This window comes from Tiliqua scincoides, chromosome 2, assembly GCF_035046505.1.
Source record: "Tiliqua scincoides isolate rTilSci1 chromosome 2, rTilSci1.hap2, whole genome shotgun sequence".
Taxonomy (NCBI): Eukaryota; Metazoa; Chordata; class Lepidosauria; order Squamata; family Scincidae; genus Tiliqua; species Tiliqua scincoides.
In genome coordinates this window covers 268,065,830-268,087,328 of record NC_089822.1, presented here as the reverse complement: position 1 = coordinate 268,087,328, position 21,499 = coordinate 268,065,830, and the positions used below count along the sequence as shown (strand labels likewise).

The window sequence follows — 21,499 nt, the reverse complement described above, 5'->3', positions numbered from 1 at the left end:
CCAATATCTCTCTCCCAATCTGTCACAGACAGCTCAGAACCCATCAGCCTCTATCTAAAGTTTTGATTTTGTGCCCCAATGTGCATGACTTTACACTTACTGACATTGAAGCGCATCTGCCATTTTGCTGCCCATTCTGCCAGTCTGGAGAGATCCTTCTGGAGCTCCTCACAATCACTTCTGGTCTTCACCACTCGGAAAAGTTTGGTGTCGTCCGCAAACTTTGCCACCTCACTGCTCACCCCTGTCTCCAGGTCATTTATGAAGAGGTTGAAAAGCACCGGTCCCAGGACAGATCCTTGGGGCACACCGCTTTTCACCTCTCTCCATTGTGAAAATTGCCCATTGACACCCACTGTCTGCTTCCTGGCCTCCAACCAGTTCTCAATCCATGAGAGGACCTGAAGAAAACACAGGTCATGGTTCAGGATGTGGACTCACCTCCCTGCATTACAATCTCTGCGCATGAACTGGAGGTTGTCCATGACTTTGTGTACCTTGGCTCAACGATCTCCGACATTCTTTCTCTCAATACCGAGCTAAACAAACGCATTGGTAAAGCAGCTACCACGTTTTCCAGACTAACAAAGAGAGTCTGGTCCAACAAGAAGCTGACGGAACATACCAAGATCCAGGTCTACAGAGCTTGCGTCCTCAGTACGCTTCTGTACTGCAGTGAGTCATGGACTTTTCGCTCACAACAGCAGAAGAAACTGAACGCTTTTCACATGCGCTGCCTCTGACGTATTCTCGGCATCACCTGGCAGGACAAAGTTCCAAACAATACAGTCCTGGAACGTGCTGGAATCCCTAGCATGTATGCACTACTGAAACAGAGACACCTGCGTTGGCTCGGTCATGTCGTGAGAATGGATGATGGCCGGATCCCAAAGGATCTCCTCTATGGAGAACTCGTGCAAGGAAAGCGCCCTACAGGTAGACCATAGCTGCGATACAAGGACATCTGCAAGAGGGATCTGAAGGCCTTAGGAGTGGACCTCAACAAGTGGGAAACCCTGGCCTCTGAGCGGTCCGCTTGGAGGCAGGCTGTGCAACATGGCCTTTCCCAGTTTGAAGAGACACTTGGCCAACAGTCTGAGGCTAAGAGGCAAAGAAGGAAGGCCCATAGCCAGGGAGACAGGCCAGGGACAGACTGCACTTGCTCCCAGTGTGGAAGGGATTGTCACTCCCGAATCGGCCTTTTCAGCCACACTAGACGCTGTTCCAGAACCACCATTCAGAGCGCGATACCATAGTCTTTCGAGACTGAAGGTTGCCAACTAGTAAGTTGGAGCTCTCTGGGAAAATGTTATTTATGGGAGTTTTGGAAAATAATAAAGAAAAAAAAATATAATCAGGATTTATTTAAAGCTATGATTCTAGCTATCCATGCAGTTATAGCATATGGGTGGAAAGATGCATCAAAATGGACTGTGGCAAAAAGGAATTGGTATCTATATGAATGAATACAATCATAGTATCAATATTGAAACAGGATAAGACATGGGAAGATAAGAAAACTGAGATAAAAAAGAAATGCTTGAGATGTATAAGATGGGTAAGGGAAGGGGGGGCAAAACTGTTATATTCGATAAAATCCAAAAAGTGTTCCTATGGCTGCAGATATAAATAATGTTAATGGCCGCTCTTCAAGGGGGGAGGGGAAAAAAGGGAAAACAGATTGTTGACATACGATTATGTAAATATAAATGGAATACACTACGTTAATATTATACATCAATAAATAAAATAATTTTTTTTAAAAAACGAACCACTTTCGCTGTGCTCTGCACGGCGGGTTCTTCTTCCCCAAAAGGGGACTCAGAGCACAAGATGGGAAGGGGTCACACATCCCTCTCAAACTCAGGGCAGAACTTTCCCTTGTCACAGGGGCTACCTGTCCATCTGGGAAGGGCTGCAGATGGATCCCTCAGCCAGCTTGTCTCTCTCACCCCAGCTCAGGGTTTTAAGAAGCCTGCCAGCAGCTCCCCCTTGGTGCCCCCAGCCCCTGATCTCCGGTCCCCTTCTCCAAATGCCCACTCATGCCCTTGTCCTCCTGGTTTCCAGGCTTAGCTGTTCCTCCCTCCCAGCCTCCGTTTCCGCCAGTGATGGGGAGCTTGTTGCAAGGATCTCCCCGGCAAGTTGGAAGGACTTGCCACTGCCCTCCTTGGAGTCTGTTGGGCCAGAGAAGGCCAGGGCTGGACAACTAACCTCACCAAAATAATGGCAGGGCCTCCCTGGAGAAGCTCCCCCTCAGGGTTACGTCACTTCGGCAGGCTCCAGAATTAGAGGCTCTGGTCCTTCAAGAGGAGGCGTCCTCTTCTGCCCACCCAGAGTGACCGGCCAGTGTCTCGAGACCCAGCCCACCTGTCCCACTGCAGGAGCCGACTGGGACCTTGGACTGGGAGGCAAAGCAGCAGAGGGCTTGCCCTGGTGCTAGCTGGATCTCAAGGGTCTGTGGAAAACAGACCCCCACTCTGGGCATGCCTCTTCTTTCCTTGGGACTTTGCCCAATTCCTCCCTCCCCTTGGCTGGGCCCTTCCTCCTAATGTCACTGGTCTCTCCTTTCACACACTCCTGTCCCTTCCAGTTGTCCCTCCCTTCCCCACATCCCCTTCTCTTCTCATATGTCTCTCCCTCCACCCCCTCAACAGGTACCCTTGCCCCCTCCCCCACCTACATCCTACTGTTTCTCCTCTGGTCTTCCTCCTCCTGCTTCTCCGTCTCTCTTCTCCTGTCTCTGCCCTGCTGTTCCGCATTCTGTCTTTCTCTGATCTCCCAATCCCCCTCATTCCTTCCTCCCTCCCTTTGCCCAGCAAGGACAGACAGAACTGCCAGGTGCCATCACCCCATTGTTTGCCATTGCCATTGCCTCTCCTCCATGGTGCTATAGTGTCAGTCAGTCAGTCAGTCAAACCTTTATTGGCATAAAATACAGAGTCAGTCAGTCAATCAATCAATCGATCTTAATTACGGTCACAAACCATCATTAACAAAAATCAATACTGCCACTACATGATCAGCTACATGAACTATGTAAGATTCAGATGGATTAAAACTACAATTTATATCCTAAAACAGGATATCAAAGTTAGATAAAAACTTAAAGATAAAAAGCAAACAAACATGAGCTGCAGACAATTCAGAAAGGCTAAAACACTTTATAGCTCAATGCTGGAATAGAGTCAGAGGTAAAAATAAACATGAAAAAAAAAATATCCCCCCACCATGTACTATCTAGTCTGGAATTCTAGCTTTTCACATACTGCACCGTCAGCTTCAGTTCCACCAACTTTTTCCAAGTACTTTGCAGTTGTCCTGTAAGATTTGGGGAGCAAGGCCAGCTGGGCAGAAAGGCCATCTTAGCCCAACATGACAGTTATCCACGTTCTGGACTCAACCTCAATCTGGCCAGTCTCTAAAGACCTTCCTGCATTAGAAATACCTTCAGGTACTCCCAGGACTCAGGAATTTGGATTGCAGGCATTCTGGAGTCAGTGGCCCTGATCGAGCACCATATAGTGCTTGCGCCAGAACTCTGGCTTGAAATAATTGAAGAGCTGCAGGGAAATAAAGGTCTCCTTTAGTGCACATAAATGGCCGAGGAACTTCTCTAAGCATTCAATGCCACATATTTGCCGTGTGCCCTTCTAGAGCCACTTGCATGTAAAATAACACCAATAACACCAAGAAACTAAAAGTGGGTCACTTGCTTGATCTTATGAACATCGACCTTCCATGAGTGGTTCTTGGGCCTCCTGGCAAAGGCCATGATCTTAGTTTTCTGATAACTGATCAAGAGCTGGTTCTCCTTGCAGAACAGCGCCAGAGATCTCCCTCCCAAGGCTCTTCTAAGGTCGACAGGAGTCCTTGAGAGGATAACAACGTCATCTGCATATCCTGGTGGCTCAAGGAGGGGCCGCTTGCAGAGTGTGCCAACCCAACTCTGGCGACACTCTTTCCAAGCAGTACTAAGAGTCCTTGTGTGGATTTTTTGATGTAAACAGAAGCTTGTGCTCTGATCAAAGCTCATTCAACACCCAAAGCATTGAGGAGATCTCTGTCCTGAGTACAAAACCTTGATGTGCCTTAAAGCTTCTGTGCAGGAATCTTTCACCACACTCAAAGCTTTCTCTCCAGTGTGAATGTGTTCAAGAGAAGTAAGGGATAGGTATAACCCGAGGCTCTTTCTGCACTCAAGGGAGTTCTATGGTTTCTCTTCTGTGTGGATTCTCAGATGCCGAGTCAGATGTGAGCTCACACTGAAGCTCTTTCCACATTCAAAGCATGTATATGGTTTCTCCCCTGTGTGGGTTCTTTGATGCACAGTCAGCCTTGAGCTCCGACTGAAGCTCTTTCCACATTCAAAGCATGTATATGGTTTCTCCCCTGTGTGGGTTCTTTGATGCAGAGTCAGACTTGTGCTCACACTGAAGCTCTTTCCACATTCAAAGCATGTATATGGTTTCTCACCTGTGTGGGTTCTTTGATGGTTAGTGAGGCCTCCACTTGCACTAAAGCTCTTTCCACACTCCAAGCATCCATATGGTTTCTCACCTGTGTGGATTCTTTGATGTTTAATGAGGTGTGCTTGCTGACTAAAACACTTTCCACACTCCAAGCATGTATATGGTTTCTCTCCTGTGTGGGACCTTTGATGTTTAATGAGGTGTGCTTGCTTTCTAAAACACTTTCCACATGTTAAGCATTTATACGGTTTCTCCCCTGTGTGGGTTCTTTGATGCACAGTCAGCCTTGAGCTCTGACTGAAGCTCTTTCCACATTCAAGGCATGTATATGGTTTCTCCCCTGTGTGGGTTCTTTGATGCAGAGTCAGACTTGTGCTCACACTGAAGCTCTTTCCACACTCCAAGCATTTATAGGGTTTCTCTCCAGTGTGGGTTCTTTGATGCAAAGTAAGGATATAACTTCTAGAGAAACTCTTTCCACACTCCAAGCATGTATATGGTTTCTCACATTTGTGGGTTTTTAGGTGCAAAGTGAGATTTGAGCTCCAGCTGAAGCTCTTTCCACACTCCAAGCATCTATATGGTTTCTCACCTGTGTGGGTTCTTTGATGCACAATCAGTATTTTGTTCTCAGCGAAGCTTCTTCCACACTCAGAGCATTTAAATGATTTCTCCCCTGTGTGTGTTCTTTGATGTTTAGTGAGGTCTCCACTTGCAATAAAGCTCTTTCCGCACTCCAAGCATTTATATGGTTTCTCCCCTGTGTGGGTTCTTAGATGGTAAGTGAAGTGTGCTTGCTGAATAAAATGCCTCCCACATTCTAAGCACTTATATGGTTTATCACCTGTGTGGGTTCTTTGATGGGTGGTGAGGTTTGCTTGCTGACTATAACTCTTCCCACACTCTAAGCATTTATATGGCTTCTCTCCAGTGTGGGTTCTTTGATGTATTGTAACGTGTGATTTACGGTTGAAGGTTTTTCCACACTGAGGGCATCTTTCCTTCCTCTTTTCAGTTTTTTTCTCTGTATTAACTGGGAGGATGTTCAAATTGCCACCCTGACAAGCACCAGATTTATTTCTCCCTTTCTGTGTCTGGTTTCCCTCCTGATTCCTTGATCTTTCCTGATGTGCAGTTCTCTCCCTTGTGTGCCTCCTTTTATGTGTGCTTGTGCTGGTAGTTTCCTCATGCAAAGGACACATCTCACTTCTCCTTACTTTCGAATGCTCCTCTTCAATTGGGAGTTCACAGAGACAAATGCGTTTAATCCTCCAGGCAGGGGTCTGTCTTCCCTCCTCCCTCCCTGATCCATCTTGATTTCTAAAAGTCTCTTCCTCTACCTCCAGCATGGTAATGTCTGATGACATCCTACAAGGCTCCCTCAGTTCTTCATTGACTTGCCCAACGGTTCCTGGATCGGAGAGAGAATCCTTATTAGCAGTGGACATGTTGAGGAGGTGTTGCCATTTATGTCAAAGAAGGGGTGGAATCTAGCAGAGTTGAGATGGAAGACGGGTCTACCTCCACCATAGAATTTCTGTGGGTTAAACTACCAGGCCCAAGTGGGGTAATATTGGGGGCGTGTAATTGTCCTCTGGGCCAGACACCAGAAGGGGACCTTGAAATGAGGAAACAGATCAGGGAGGTGTCAAGGAGGGACAGGGTTGTAATCATGGGGGACTTCAATTATCCTCATATCAACTGGGTCAATTTGTGCTCTGGTCATGAAAGAGAGATGAGATTCCTTGACATGCTAAATGACTGCATTAGAGCAGCAAGTCATGGAGCCCACTGGAAGGAGGTGACTCTGGATTTCATACTGTGTGGAACTCAGGACTTGGCTTGAGATGTCAATGTTGGTGAGCCATTGGGGAACAGTGACCATGCTTGACCGTTTCAACATGCATGTCGGGGAAGAGTGCCAAGCAAATCTGACACAAAAACTCTTGACTTCCGATGGGCGGAGTTTCCTCAAATGGTTAGAAGGAGGTTGAAAGCAAAGGTGAAAAGAGTCCAATCCCTCCAGAGTGCATGGAGGCTGCTTAAAACCGCAGTAATAGAGACCCAAGAGAACTGTGTACAGCAAAGGAAGAAGGGCTCCACTAAGTCCAGGAAGTGCCCGCATGGCTAAGGAGCAAAGTTAGAGAGCCGTAAAGGGCAAGGAAGACCTTCCATCTTGCCCTAATGAGGAGAATGAAAAGGAACATAAACTGTGGCAAAAGAAATGTAAGAAGGTGATATGGGAGGCCAAGAGAGACTATGACACACGGCCAGCAACATTAAGGGGAATAATCAAAGCTTCTTCAAATATGTTAGAAGCAGGAAACCCGCCAGAGAAGCAGTTGGCCCTCTGGATGGTGAGGGAGGGAAAGGGGAGATAAATGGAGACTTGGAGATGGCAGAGAAATTAAATGAGTTCTTGGCATCTGTCTTCACGGCAGAAGACCTCGGGCAGATACTGCTGCCTGAACCGCCCCCCCCCAACCAAGGAATTAACAGCCCAATCCTATCCACACTTTCCTGGCAGTAACCCTCACCAATGCTAATGAGACTTACTTCTGAGTAGACACGCATGTCTTTGTTGGGAGGTGTGAGGGTAAACAGAATGCCAGATGCAGGGGCATGCCAGTAAGATGCAAATATCTTATGTGCTCCCTGAGAAATCTGGTGGGCCGCTGTGAGATGCAGGAAGCCGAACTAGATGGGCCCTGGGCCTGATCCAGCGAGGCTCTTGTTATGTTCTTAGTGTAATAGGGAAGTGGCATCTCTAAAGGATCTAGAGATGCGTACTCAGAAGTAAACACCACTGGATGCCATGGCACTGACTGACCCCCCTTGAAAGGATGCACAGGATCACACTCTGCTCAGAGACCGACTCTCAAGTAGCTGTTGTGCAGAAGGAGCACAATTGTGGCTCTTTGGCCTGTTGCAACCAGATCTGGGATGGAGGCATCTTGGCTAGTCCTGGTGGATGTTGTATCTATGGAGAAGTCCCAAGAGGAGGGCGTCCCTGAACTCTTGCAGGCCTATCAGCACCTTTTACGTTGTCATATGAATACTAAAACATGGCTATTTTGTGCTGTGGGATCTCCCGTGAGCAGTTTCATTCTTAAATGGCATGTAGATTCAGCTGAGCTCAACTGCACTGGAAGGACAGGAGCTGATTTTCACAGGCCGCGTCTCGCATTATCTTGCATTCTGCTGCCTTTGGGATAGTGAAGCCTTGTCCAAGCAAATGAGCCAAGGAAGAACAGGGGGAAAAAGAGGTCCAGGCCAAATCTATTTGGGCATTTCAGAACCAGCTACTCCAGTGCACTTTCTCCCAAAACCCAGCTCTTGACTTTCCTGCACATGGGAGTGTAGCAAAAATGGCAGGGCTGAGTGAATGGCAGGGCAGAGTTATTTGTTCTGATCTACTGTCAAACCCCAGTAGCCACTATGGGTCTACTGTGATCTGGATCAACACCATTGCTGGCACAGATCCAAGTAGATCCATGTAGAGCTTTCAGGAGCAGGAGAGGGGAAAGGATCTGCTGGCAGCCTCCCTCACCATCCCCATCTCCCCCTGGGCTTAAACCACCCTCTTCACCACTCTCCTGCTGCCCAGTTTCTCCCCTGTGCTGCCTTTGCTCCAAACTCCCCCTGCCCCAGAACGCCTCCCACCGCTTGGAGGGGAATGGCTTCTGGTGGTCCTCCCTGCTGGTGCCTCTGTCCTTCTGGCCGCCACAACATGTATTATTGCATTCTTCTCTCTCTTCCTATCTAGTCCCATTCTTCCTCTCAATCCTCCAACCTATCTAACTTTCCAGCACCGGTGCAATTGCAATGCAACCCCAAGGTACAAAGGCAGACCCCCACCAGCCTTGTGCCATGGGGCAAAGGTCAATGATGGCTCCGCCCTGCAGGACGTTGCCGCCCTCCCTACTCAAGGAGCCTTCCTTGACCATTGATTGCTTCCTGAGGCTTCCAACCTCTTCGGGTAAAACAGAAGCACAGTTTTCGACCCCGTCGAGAGGCTCCGAGGGGTGTCCGCAGGGCCCTAAGGGTGCGTGAGCCTCTGTGCCTGGGGCATTTGCTCCATCATCCATATTGGGAGATCCAACAGTGCAAAGGTGTTGCCCAGGAGCGCCCACAAGCGGGTAGGAAAGGAAGGAGTCCCGTGTTGGGGCAGCATCCAGCCAGGTTCAGCATTTGCCCCCTGGGGCAAGCAGCAGAGAAAGGAGGCAGCATTGGGGCGGCAGCCAGGGCAAGCCCAGGAGAAGAGGGGAAGGAGAAAAGCCCAGTAAGGGGGCAGGGAAGCGGGTGCCTCTCCCCGCAGCCGATCGGGAGCCGAACAGGTAGCCTGGCTGCACACCCACTGGGCAGAGTGGCAGCTGAGGCAGAGGCCACCTGCTTGCGACGGGGCCCACCGCAGAATGGGCAGCTATATCTCCGAGGACTTGGCCCAGGGCAGAGCCAGAAAGGGAAGAGCCTGGCCGCCTGGCTGCTGAGACAGTGGTCGCTCTTCCCCAGGATGCCTCCAGGGGGTGAGAGGCAGAGGCAGGAGCAGCAACCTCTGGGGCATCACCTCTCACCCTGTGACATACACTTGGAGCTCTTCCCTCGTCCTCCTCACTGCCTCCTTCTGGGGCTCTCGCCCCTTCGCTTCTGCCTTCCCCACGATTCTCGCAGCCCCCCCAGCAGAGCCCAAGTGGGGGGGGCAGTGGCAGCCCCTCCCCGCCCCCTGCCAAGACGGCCCCGAAGCCTAGCCTGGCCTCCCTCCACCCTGCCCCCCCTTCTTACCCCCGCAGACCGGGCTCCTCCTGGTCCCCCGCTGGCTGGACGCTCCGCAGAGGCTGCAGGCGCCACGTGCGGGAGGCGGAAGGGGGCGGAGGAGGAAGGGGCTGCCCCACTCCGCCCCCAGAGGCTCGCTTAACCCTCGCAGTGCCGCGCAGCAGAGAGAGCGAGAGCAGCACAAGAAGGTCCCGCGCCCCGCAGCGCTCCTGGCCCGGACTGGCTCCGAGGGGGAGGCTCCTGCCAGACTACGCCTCTGTGCAGCAGTGCTCCCCTCCCCGCTCCCTGCCCCTCGAGCCTGACCCCCTGCTCCCGGGCTTCCCCATGCCCTCCCCACCCAGACCCGGGACTCCTCCTGGACCACCTACGGTGCCGCCCAGCAGGAGGCGGAGGAGGAAGGGGGCGGAGGGGAGCTGCTCCAGCCAGACCTTGCCCAGCCGGTGGTGTGGCTGGTCCCCTCTTTTAGTCTCTGGGATCCGCGAAGCCGAGTCCCTGCCTGCCTTGCCTCGGGACCAGTTCGGGTCCTCCGTGGGTCTGCGTCCTCCTGGCACGATGCGAGGAGACCTGGAGCTTGGCCTCTGGCGTGTCCAGCAAGCCTGGAACTGAAGGGCTGTGAAGAGGAGCGCCTGCATTCCCTGCTGCAGGAAGAGAGACCCGGACCAAGCCAGACCCAGGCCCTCCTTCCCTCTCCTGGTCCACAGGGCAAAAGCCCAATCCCCCTCTAGCTACCTAACCAGCTTCTGCTCCCTGTTAATTGCTCTCTCAGCCGGAGAAGCCCACAGACTCTCACAGCCTCTGCGGAGCTTACAGCCAGCCAGGCGGGGGACCAGGAGGAGCCGCGGTCTGCAGGGGTGAGAAAGAGGGGGGGGGCAGGTGGAGGGAAGGCCAGGCTTAGCTCAGGGGCCCGTCTTGCCACGGGGCGGGGAGGGGCTGCCACTGTCCCCCCCCCACTTGGGCTCTGCTGGGGGGGCTGCGAGAATCGTGGGGAAGGCAGAAGCAAAGGGGTGAGATGGCCCCTCAGCAGGGAAAGGGGGGCCAAGGGCACAGGAGCACGTGGGGGCACCGAGGACCCTCCCCGTCGAGACCCACCCTGAAGGGGGAACATGCTGCCCAGGACCCTGCTCTGGATCTGCGCCCCAAAGAGCTGCTCCTGTCCTGTCCAGGAGCCTGAGAGGCGGACATGGGAGATGACCCCCGGTGGGGGTGAAGGGACATCTCTCCCCCAAGCAGACTTCCAGCACCCTACAAGCAGAAAGGGGTGGTCTTTGCCCCCAGAGGCTTAGCACCATGAGTGCTGTTCTAGCCTCTAAAGGGGGGAGTCACAAAGCTGAGGGGCCACCACAGAGAAGGCCCTGCCCCTTGCTGCCATCCACCTGCCCCAGCCCTGGAAGCAGGGCCCCATTTGCTGACCTTGCAGGGAGAGCCACCCAGTCCTTCAGGCCCCTTCATCCCAGACTTTGTGGGGTTTCAGAGTTGCAAATGGCATTCAGGAGCCCTCTCCTCCAAAGCCTGGACCTCTTCCCTTTCCAGAGGTCCACCAGGGAGAAAAAAAGAGCGAAACATGGATTTGGAGCTGATGGGAATCCTTCCAGCATCTGGGATTGGTCCAGGGAGCAGAGAGTTCATTAAGGAGCTGAGCCCCAGAAGGAGGCAGTGGGGAGGACAAGGGAAGAGCTCCAAGTGTATGTCCTGCAGAGAGTGACCTCCCTGAGTAGCCTGGAAACATCTGCAACTTTGCAAAGCTTTGAGCTGAGAGGGGAGGAAAGAACCCCCAGGTGGGGAGGGAGGCCCAGGATCACAGCCCAGCCAGTGGAGGGGAAGGGGAGGCACGAGAAGGCACACTGCAATAATTCCCCCCCCCAGCTGCCAATTGCATGCTGAACTCTTGGTCTGCTCTTGGGTGCCTTTGTTTCCTTGGTGAGGGGTTTTTGTTATGGGCAGTAGAACAGAGAGGTGCAGAAGGGGCCTTCATCTCTGAAATCAATGCCAAAAAGAGCAGGATGAGGTGGAGGTACTTTTTAACTCCGGTGTGTGTTTACTCCATATACTATCTTCAGTTTATATATTTCAAATTGTGTTTTCTTTGTTTAACTGTCAGGATCTTTGCTGGTTTCAACAGAGGCTGAGGCAAGAAAAATCATAAGAAAATCCGCTGGACTTTGCAGCTGAGAAGGATCTTTCCAGCACCCCTGCCTGAGCTGAAAGACCCAAAGATTTTGTTGGAAGGTTGATGCTCTCAGAAGAAGGAATTGAGGAAGGTGAGCCCCTCAGCGACTGAGCAGGGAAGATCCAGCCCCAGTGTCTGCTCTGCAGAGAGGAGCCACCTTACCCAGCCTGCATCAAAACAGCCACGTCTTCCAAGGTGTGTGTCTCAGTGTCTCCCCTTTCCAGAGGTGCAGAGATAACTGGGCTTCCACCTCGGGCTGAAGTATTAGTTCTGGGCAACAGGACGTCACCTGGAATGGATGCAGCTCCTCTCTTAGGGACTGGGCTTTGGGGAAGAATAGCAGCAGGAATGACACAGTAGGAAAGGCGACCCTTAGTGGGCCTGGAAAGATACATGCTGTGCAAGGAGATTGAGGCTGCAATCCTATCCACACTTACCTGGGAGTAAATCCCACTGATCATAATGGGACTTGCTTCTGAGTAGACATGCATATGATTGGACACTCAAGGCCAAACCCTTCCAATTTTCCAGTGCAGGTACAGCCGTGCCAATGGGTCATACACTGCATCCTGTGGTGGGGAGGCAATCACAGAGGCCTCCTCAAGATGTGGGAATCAGTGCCAAAAATAGCAGGATGAGGTAGAACAGTTTTTCCCTTACCTCGTGTGATGTCCATGGGAGGTCACTGCAGGATGGGCGTTTGTGGTGGGTTGACAGCGAGAGGAGAGAGGGTTTGGAAGGGTCGTGGAGGCTTTGGCATAGGTCGATACCAGCGGTTTATTTGGGTGATGCTCTTTACATTCATCAGTCCTATTACAGCACAGGACCAGGAGACGTCAGTCCTTTAACAGGAACTCTGCCTGTTCAGCATCGCAGTACAGGGATCGTCCCAAGAAATTGATTGGGTCCCATGGCTGAAAGGAAGTCCTGGGGCCCCGAGGGCTGTCTCACGTAGGGTGGCTCGTCTGGGAAGGGGCTAGGGTGCTGCAAGCTCCCCTTCCCTTGTTCTGCCATAATCTACCCCTCCTGAGTTGTCTGTTTGAGTCATAGGGCCCCTGTGTTGGGTGAATTGGGCTGGCTGCCTTTGGTCTAGTCTGTATTCCTGAGTGAGGAGTCGTTCCCTCCAGGATTGGGACCTTTGGCCACTTTCTGGGGCTTCCCTGGCCCCCATAAATTAAGGAAGGTGAGAGGTGATGCCGCAGAGGTCACTGCTCCGACCTCTGCCTCTCACGCCCTGGAAGGAGCCTGGGGAAGAGCGACCTGTGTCTCGGCAGCCAGGTGGCCAGGCTCTTCCCTTTCTGGCTCCGCCCCCGGGCCGAGATCTCGGGCCCAGGAGAAATAGCTGCCCATGCAGTGGTGGGTGCCATTGGAAGCGGGTGGCCTCTGTGTCAGCCACCACTCCGCCCAGCGGGCATGAAGCCAGGCTACCTGGGGAATGCAGCTACTGCCCCCACCTCGGACTTCCCTGTTTGACTCCCCATGGGCTGAGGGAGAGGCACCTGCTTTGCCGCCGCCCTGGCTGGGCTTTTCTCCTTCCCCTCTCCTCCCGGGCTTGCCCTGGCTGCCGCCCCAATGCTGCCTCCTTCCTCTGCTGCTCGCCCCGGGGGGCAAGCACTGAGCCCAGCCAGATGATGCCCCAGCGTGGGACACATTCCTTCCCTAACCCCCAGGTAAGTGCCACTCATGGGGGCTCCCAGGCAATACCTTGGCATTGGCAGACATCCCTTCATGCACGATGGGGCAGATGCCCCAGGCGTGGAGCCTCACGCGCCTTTAGGGCCCTGCGAAAGTCTCACTGAGGCTCCCGACGGGGTTGGAAACTGTGCTTCCGTTTTATAGGAAACACCGTTTAAAACCTCAGGGAAGCTGCAGGAAACTTCCCCTATGCAGTCTACGGTCGCATGAGGCTCCATGATTGGGGGGGGCAGATTTGTGTGCAGTGGGGGCAGCAGTATCCCGCAGTGGGGTGCCATCTCCTCAGGGCTACGTTGCTGTGGCACCAGTGCTGGAAATTTGAATAGGATTGGATCCTTATTGGGAGGATGGAGGATTGAGAGGAAGGAGGTGACTAGATAGGCAGAGAGGGGAAGAGACAAGGGCAAAGTGGTAGAAAGAAGAGATATTCTTCTGGGTATTCTTCTCAAATGCTAGCAGGCCCTCTGAAAACACAGTTTATAGCACGGTCCTATCTGTGTGAGAGAAGTAAGTCCCCTGCGTTCAGAGAGATTACTCCCAAGAAAGTCCATACAGAATGATAAACTCCTATCCCCAGCCAGCACTTGTCTTCTGCGAGCTGCCTGGGAAACGGCTGTCACAAACCTGCCACAATGCATGTTGCGGCGGCCAGAAGGACAGAGGCACCAGCGGGGAGGAATGCCAGAAGTCATTCCCCTCCAAGCGACGGGAGGCGTTCTGGGGCATGGGGAGGTTGGAGCAAAGGCAGCGCAGGGGAGAAACTGGGCAGCAGGAGAGTGGTGAGGAGGGTGGTTCAGGCCAATAGGACTAGCCAATCTGCCAAAGAGCTGCGATTGTGCTTCTCCTGCACAATATCTCATTGAGAGTTTGAGCAGAGTTGATCCTGTGCCTCCTTTCAAGGGGGTCAGTCCGTGCCACGGCATCCAGTGGTGTTTGCTTCAGAGTACACATCTTTAGTCGCTTTAGAGATGCCACTTCCCTATCACACTAGGAACATAAAGAGAGCCTCGCTGGATCAGGCCCAGGGCCCATCTAGTCTGGCTTCCTGCATCTCACAGCGGCCCACCAGATTTCTCAGGCAGCACACAAGATACTTGCATCTTGTTGGCACTCCCGTGCATCTGGCATTCTGTTTGCCCTCACACCTCCCAACAAAGATATGCATGTCTACTCAGAAGCAAGTCTCATTACAGTTGGTGAGGCTTACTACCAGGAAAGTGTGGATAGGATTGGGCTGTTAATTCCTTGGTGGGGGGGGCCGTTAGGGCAGCGGTATCTGCCTGAGGTCTTCTGCTGTGAAGACAGATGAAGAACTCATTTAATTTCTCTGCCATCTCCAAGTCTCCTTTTATCTCTGCTTTTAACCTCTGCTAACTGAGTAAGAGGCAAGTGGGCGCTCCTTTTTTTAGCAGGGGAAGATTAACTGGCCCTCCTCACCCCAGCAGTGTCTTTTCTAGTGGCTGCCTGCTGGTGTTCTTTTGCATCTTTTTAGATTGTGAGCCCTATTGGGACAGGGAGCCATTTAGTTATTTGATTTTTTTCTGTAAACCGCTTTGTGAACATTTTGTTGAAAAGCGGTATATAAATACTGTTAATAATTAATAATAATAATCTCCCCTTTCCCTCCCTCCCTATCCAGAGGGCCAACCTCTTCCATGGCAGGTTTCCTGCTTGTGACAAATTTGAAGAAGCTTTTATTATTCCCCTTCATGCCGAAACGGATTGCAGCATGTCACTGTTCCCCAACGGCTCACCAACATTGACATTTCTAGACAAGTCCTGAGTTCCACACAGTATGAAATCCAGAGTCACCTCCTTCCAGTGGGCTCCATGACTTGCTGCTCTAAGGCAGTCATTTAGCATGTCAAGGAATCCCATCTCTCTTTCATGACCAGAGAACAAATTGAGCCAGTTGATATGAGGATAATTGAAGTCCCCCATGATTAGAACCCTGACCCTCCTTGACACCTCCCTGATCTGTTTCCTCATTTCAAGGTCCCCTTCTGGTTTCTGGCCTGGAGGACAATTACACCTCCTTCCCCACTATTACCCCACTTGGGCCTGCTAGTTTATTCTAGCCTCCACCGTAATTCTATGGTGGAGGCAGACCCGCCTTCCATCTCAACTCTGCTAGATTCTACCCCTTCTTTGACATAAATGGCCACACCTCCTCAACATGTCCACTGCTAATCAGGATTTTGTCTCCATTCCAGGAACCAGTGGACAAGTCAATAAGAATCTGAGGGAGCCTTGTGGGATGTCATCAGACATTACGATACTTGAGGTAGAGGAAGAGACTTTTAGAAAGCAAGATGGATCAGGGAGGGAGGAGGGAAGACAGACCCCGGCCTGGAGGAGAAAACTTGTTGTTTGTCTCCGTAAACTCCCGATCGAAGAGGAACATTCCAAAGTTAGGAGAAGTGAGATGTGTCCTTTGCATGAGGAAACTACCAGCACAAGCACACATCTTACTTTCCGTGAAAGGAGCCACACAAGGGAGAGAACTGCGCATCAGAAAAGATCAAGGAAGCAGGAGGGAAACCAGACACAGAAAGGGAGAAATAAATCTGGTGCTTGTCAGGGTGGCAGTTTGAACATCCTCCCAGTCAATCCACGGAAAAAAACTGAAAAGGGGAAGGAAAAATGTCCTCAGTGTGGAAAGACCTTCAACAGTAAATCACACCTTACAGTACATCAAAGAACCCACACTGGAGAGAAGCCATATAAATGCTTAGAATGTGGGAAGTGTTTTAGGCATCATACACACTTCACTAACCATCAAAGAACCCATAAATGTGAGAAACCATATACATGCTTTGAATGTGGAAAGAGCTTCAGGGTGAGTTCACTCCTCACTAAGCATCAAAGAACCCACACAGGGGAGAAAAAGTATACATGCTTTGAATGTGGAAAGAGCTTCTGTTGGAGCTCAAACCTGACTTTGCATCAAAGAACCCACACAGGGGAGAAACCATATACGTGCTTTGAATGTGGAAAGAGCTTCAGTCAGAGCTCACATCTGACTTTGCATCAAAGAACCCACACAGGGGAGAAACCATATACATGCTTTGAATGTGGAAAGAGCTTCAGTCAGAGCTCACAGCTGACTCGGCATCAAAGAAACCACACAGGGGAGAAACCATATACATGCTTAGAATGTGGGAAGTGTTTTAGTCATCAAACACACCTCACTTATCATCAAAGAAGTCACACGGGGAGAAACCGTTTAAATGCTTAGAATGTGGGAAGTGTTTTAGTCAGCATGCACACCTCACTAAGCATCAAAGAATCCACACAGGGGAGAAACCATATACATGCTTGGAGTGTGGAAAGAGTTTCTCTAGAAGTGATAGCCTTACTTCGCATCAAAGAACCCACACTGGAGAGAAACCCTATAAATGCTTGGAGTGTGGAAAGAGCTTCATTGTGAGCTCAAAACTGACGTCGCATCAAAAAACCCACACGGGAGAAACCATATACATGATTGGAGTGTGGAAAGAGCTTTAGTCAGAGCTCACAGCTGACTCTGCATCTGAGATTCCACACAGAGGAGAGACCATAGAACTTCCTTGAGTGCAGAAAGAGCCTCAGGGTCTACCCATCCCTTACTTCTCATGAACAATTTCACACTGGAGCAAAACCTTTGAAGTGTTTAGAGCAGGGGTGCTCACACTTTTTTGGCTCGAGAGCTACTTTGAAACCCAGCAAGGCCCGGAGATCTACCAGGGGGGAAGGAAGCATCTGACAGACACCCCCTTTGATGTATGGAGCCCCTGCTGGACCAGGTCAGAGGAGGCCCACCAAGTCCAGCTTCCTGTGCCCCACAGTGGCCCACCAGATGCTTCAGGAAGCACACGGGAGGCCTCTCCTCTCTCCCCACTCCACATACTGGGGGCAGCCACATGTCCCCCCAAGAGGCACATGCCCAGCCTTGCTGCACTATGGGGGGGAGGAGCTCCCTGCCCCCCCCAAACGCCTTGTAGCTGTGCCCCGAGACCAGCAGGGAGAGGGAGGCGTCGCAGGTCCTCTTCGGAAGGGGCGGGGGGCTTCCCCATTTCCATGGAGAGGGGCTACGTGTGCAGGCGGTGGGTGGGGGAGACACTGCTCCCACCGCCCCCCCTCCTGCAGCAGCGGGGGGCCATGGGGGTCATCTCACCTGTCTCCCCCGACCGAGAGCGGTAGCGGGCGCAGCACTTACCTCTGGGCTCCTACAGGGGTGGCTGGGCCGGGCATGGCTGGGCTGGGTTGGGCCGGACCTGACTGGAAGGGAAGGGGAAGGTCACTCGGGGCCTCCCGCGGCAACCGCCATCAGAGCAACTCCATCTCGAACTCCCGCCCCTCCCCCCTTCCGCTACGGATCCCCAGTAAGCGCCTCAGTCCAGTGCAGCCCAGCTTCCCCTCCCGCCGCTGCCCACCTTAGCTCCTGCTCTTCCGGCATGCAGCGCCACGAAACTGATGAAACTGACTAGCGCCTAGTCAGTTTCGTCAGTTTTGTTGCTGCATGCCTGAAGAGCAGCTAAAGTGTCAGTTTCAGTGTCAGTTTAGTGTCAGTTAAATATGTCAGTTTCGTCTACTGACTAGACGAAACTGACATATTAACAGTTTGGAGAGACAGGGCTCCACAATCTACTCATTTTGCCTCGCGATCTACCGGTAGATCGCGATCCACCTATTGAGCACTCCTGGTTTAGAGTGTGGTGAAAGATTCTTCCACAGGAGAAGCTTTAAGACACATCAAGGTTTTACACACAGGACAGAGATCTCAATGCTTTGCGTGTCAGATGAACTTAGATCAGAGCAGAAGCCTCTGTTTACATCAAAAAATCCACACAAGGTCTCTTAGTATAGCTTGGAAAGTGTTGCCAGAGGTGGGGTGGCGTACCCTGTACCACTCCTTGAGCCACCGGGATATGCAGATGATGTTGTTATCCTCTCAAGGACTCCCGTTGGCCTTAGAAGAGCCTTGTGATCTCTGGTGCTGTTCTGCAAGGAGAACCAGCTCTTGATCAGTTATCAGAAAACTAGGATCATGGCCTTTGCCAGGAGGCCCAAGAACCACTCATGGAAGGTCAACGTTCATAAGATCGAGCAAGTGACCCACTTTAAGTATCTTGGTGTTATTATCTTGGTGTTATTTTACATGCAAGTGGCTCTAGAAAGGCGCATGGCAAACATGTGGCACTGAATGCTTAGAGAAGCTCCTCGGCCATTTATGCGCACTAAAGGAGACCAAGATTTCCCTATAGCTCTTCAATTATTTCAAGCAAAGGTTGTGGCACTACCACTATATGGTGCTCGATCAGGGCCACTGACTCCAGAGCGCCTGCAATCCAAATTCTTGAGTCCTGGGAGTACCTCAAGGCATTTCCAATGCAGGAAGGTCTTCAGAGACTGACCAGATTGAGGTTGAGGCCAGAATGTGGATAACTGTCATGTTAGATGGGCTAAGATGGCCTTTCTGCCCAGCTGGCCTTGCTCCCCGAATTTTACAGGACGACTGCAAAGTACTTGGACAAAGATCGTGGAGCTGAAACTGGCGGTGCAGCGTGTGACAAGCTAGAATTCCAGACTAGCGCCTTAAATTGCAGTAACTTGCTTAAAAGGGGGCTGAGAGTACATGGTGGGGGGATTTTCTGTTTTAATAAGTTTATTTTTAGCTCTGACTCTATTCCAGCATTGAGATATAAAGTGTTTTAGCCTCTCTGAATTGTCTGCAGCTCATGTTAGTTTGCTTTTTATCTTTAAGTTTATATCTAACTTTGATATCCTATTTTAGGATATAAATTGTAGTTTAAATCCATCTAAAATTTTAAATAGTTCAGATCATGTAGTGGCAATATTGATTTTTTTTTTTAATGCTGGTCTGTGACCATAATTAAGATCGATTGATTGACTGACTGACTGACTGTATTTTATGCCAATAAAGGTTTTTACAGACTGACTGACACTCTAGAACCATGGAGAGGCGATAGCAAACAGTGGGGTGATGGCACCTGGCACTGCTGTCCTTGCTGGGCAAAGGGAGGAAGGAATGAGGGGGATTGGGAGGTCAGAGAAAGATGGAATGGGGAACAGTGGGGCAGAGACAGGAGAAGAGAGATGGAGAAGCAGGAGGAGGAGGAAGAAACAGTAGGATGTTGAAGTGAAGGGGCAGGGGTACCTGTCAAGGGGGGGTGGAGGGAGAAACACAGGAGAAGAGAAGGGGATGGGACAACTGGCAGGGACAAGAGTGTGTGAAAGGAGAGACCAGTGACATTCGGAGAAGGCCCAGCCAAGGGGAGGGAGGAATTGAGCAAAGTCCCAAGGAAAGAAGAGGCAGCCCCAGAGTGGGGGCCTGGTTTCCACAGACCCTTGAGATCCAGCCAGCACCAGGGCAAGCCCTGCACTGCCTTTGCCTCCCAGTCCAAGGTCCCAGTTGGTTCTGAATTGGGACAGGTGGGCTGGGCCTCGAGACACTGTGGTCAGCCACTCCTGGTGGGTGGAAGATCAGCCTTCTCTTAAAGGACCAGAGCTTCTAATTCTGGAGCCAGCCAAAGTCACCTAACCCTGAGGGGGAGCTTCTTCAGGGAAGCCCTGCCATTATTTTGGTGAGGTTGGTTGCCCAGCCCTGGCCTTATCTGGCCCAACAGACTTCAAGGAGGGCAGTGACAAGACAAGTCCTTCCAACTTGCCAGGGAGATCCTTGTAACAAGCTCCCCATCACTACCCACCCACCACTGGCTGGGTGGGTAGAAGAGCAAAGCTGGGAAAGCAGAAGGACAAGTGCATGAGTGGGCATTTGGAGAAGGGGACAGGAGATCAGGGGCTGGGGGCACCAAGGGGGAGCTGCTGGCAGCCTTCTTCAAACCCTGAGCTGGGGTGAGACAGACAAGCTGGCTGAGGGATCCATCTGCAGCCCTCCACTGATGTACCCCTGTGAAAAAGGAAAGTTCTGCCCTGAGGTTGAGAGGGATGTGTGACCCCTTCCTATCTTGAGCTCCGAGGCCCATTTTGGGGAAGGAGAACCCACCCTGCAGAGCACAGAGGAAATGGTGGGCCTCATCACCTGTATACTGTCAGAGCTTCCCCCAGAGGTTGGTGGTTGATGGGGCCTGGGGAAGATGCAGCATCACAACCAGGCCTTCCCTGTTGGTTCTGGGCTTCCCAGAGGCGGTGGGGGGTACAGGACACTTCCGCACACAAGAGCTGCAAGAGGAAACTTTTCCTGTGTCTTTGTTAACACCATCCTGGCATTAACTTGGATCCTTTGGGACTGAACTGTCTGAACAAGGAGAGAGATAGAGAGAGATCCTCCTAGCTGCTCAAGCCTGGTGTAGAGTCTTTCATGGCCATTGCTCTGACCTGGTGGTGCAAGGTGTCCTCCTTGCCTGGTGTGGCTGGTTCCCTCTTTTAATCTCTGTTGAATCTGAGAAACTGAATTCCTGTCTGCCATCTCTTGATTCCCAGTTCAGGTCCTCTGTGGGTTTGCATCCTCCTGGCACGATGCGAGGAAACCTGGAGCTTGGCTGCTGGTGTGTCAAGCAATCCTGGAATTCAAGGGCTGTGAAGAGACCCATACCAAGCCCTTCTGTGGGGCAGAAGGAGTGCAGCAGAGCAAGGCAAGAGCAGGGCTCCTCCTAGTTATACTCTCCCCAAGCATTTCCTCTCTGGCAGGGTAGAGATTCTGGCCTTTCACTTCCTCATCAGTTTGCAAAGATGGAACCCTCCTTCATTAGCTCTCCCCCAATAGCCCCCCCAAATAGCCAGTCAGCTCCCAGCTCCTATTTCCCCCTTTTTATTACCTCCCAGGCCCATCTTCCCTCTCCTGGTCCACAGGGCAAAAGCCCAATCACCCTCCAGTTACCTAACCAGCTTCTGCTCCCTGTTAATTGCTCTCTCAACCTGAGAAGCCCACAGACCATACAACAGGTCACTTTGCCCTTCAGAGCCTTGGCTTCCCAGCCAGAGATTGGGTTGCAACACTTTTTGGCACTTGGGTTGCAACAGGGTGCCAGGCCCAATTACTGGGCATCAGGGAAGCATAAGGCCAATTCACTGGAAGCCAGTCCCATTTTCCACCAGGTTCCCCCTTCTGTAGTTCCCATAATCCACCCAGTTGAAGCTGTAATAGGCAGGATTTATTAAAGGATAGAAATAACATCAGACAGGCACTTCACTTAGGCATTAGTAGTATTGGCAACCTTCAGTCTCGAAAGACTCTGGTATCGCGCTCTGAAAGGTGGTTCTGGCACAGCGTCTAGTGTGGCTGAAAAGGCCAATCCGGGAGTGACAATCCCTTCCACACCGGGAGCAAGTGCAGTCTGTCCCTGGCCTGTCTCCCTGGCTATGGGCCTTCCTTCTTTGCCTCTTAGCCTCAGACTGTTAGCCAAGTGTCTCTTCAAACTGGGAAAGGCCA

General features: G+C 51.7%; 2 protein-coding genes across 2 annotated transcripts in view; one reads left to right on the top strand and one right to left on the bottom strand.

The window, feature by feature from the left end:
• Positions 1-4,121: 4,121 nt before the first annotated feature.
• Positions 4,122-21,499, bottom strand: part of LOC136640524 (uncharacterized) — an 89,018-nt gene continuing 71,640 nt past the window's right edge. The window contains 1 exon segment of the mRNA XM_066615682.1: positions 4,122-5,455. Within this exon segment, the coding sequence (XP_066471779.1) occupies positions 4,208-5,455 (1,248 nt within the window). The 3' untranslated portion in view covers positions 4,122-4,207.
• LOC136641420 (oocyte zinc finger protein XlCOF22-like) lies at positions 15,530-16,360 on the top strand. Its single transcript, XM_066617196.1, has one exon. It carries the CDS (start codon positions 15,530-15,532, stop codon positions 16,340-16,342), a length of 813 nt encoding a protein of 270 aa, XP_066473293.1. The 3' UTR covers positions 16,343-16,360.

Bases quoted from the DNA above. Each gene is read 5' to 3' on its own strand.
- LOC136641420 (XM_066617196.1), top strand. From the start codon at position 15,530: ATGTGTCCTTTGCATGAGGAAACTACCAGCACAAGCACACATCTTACT.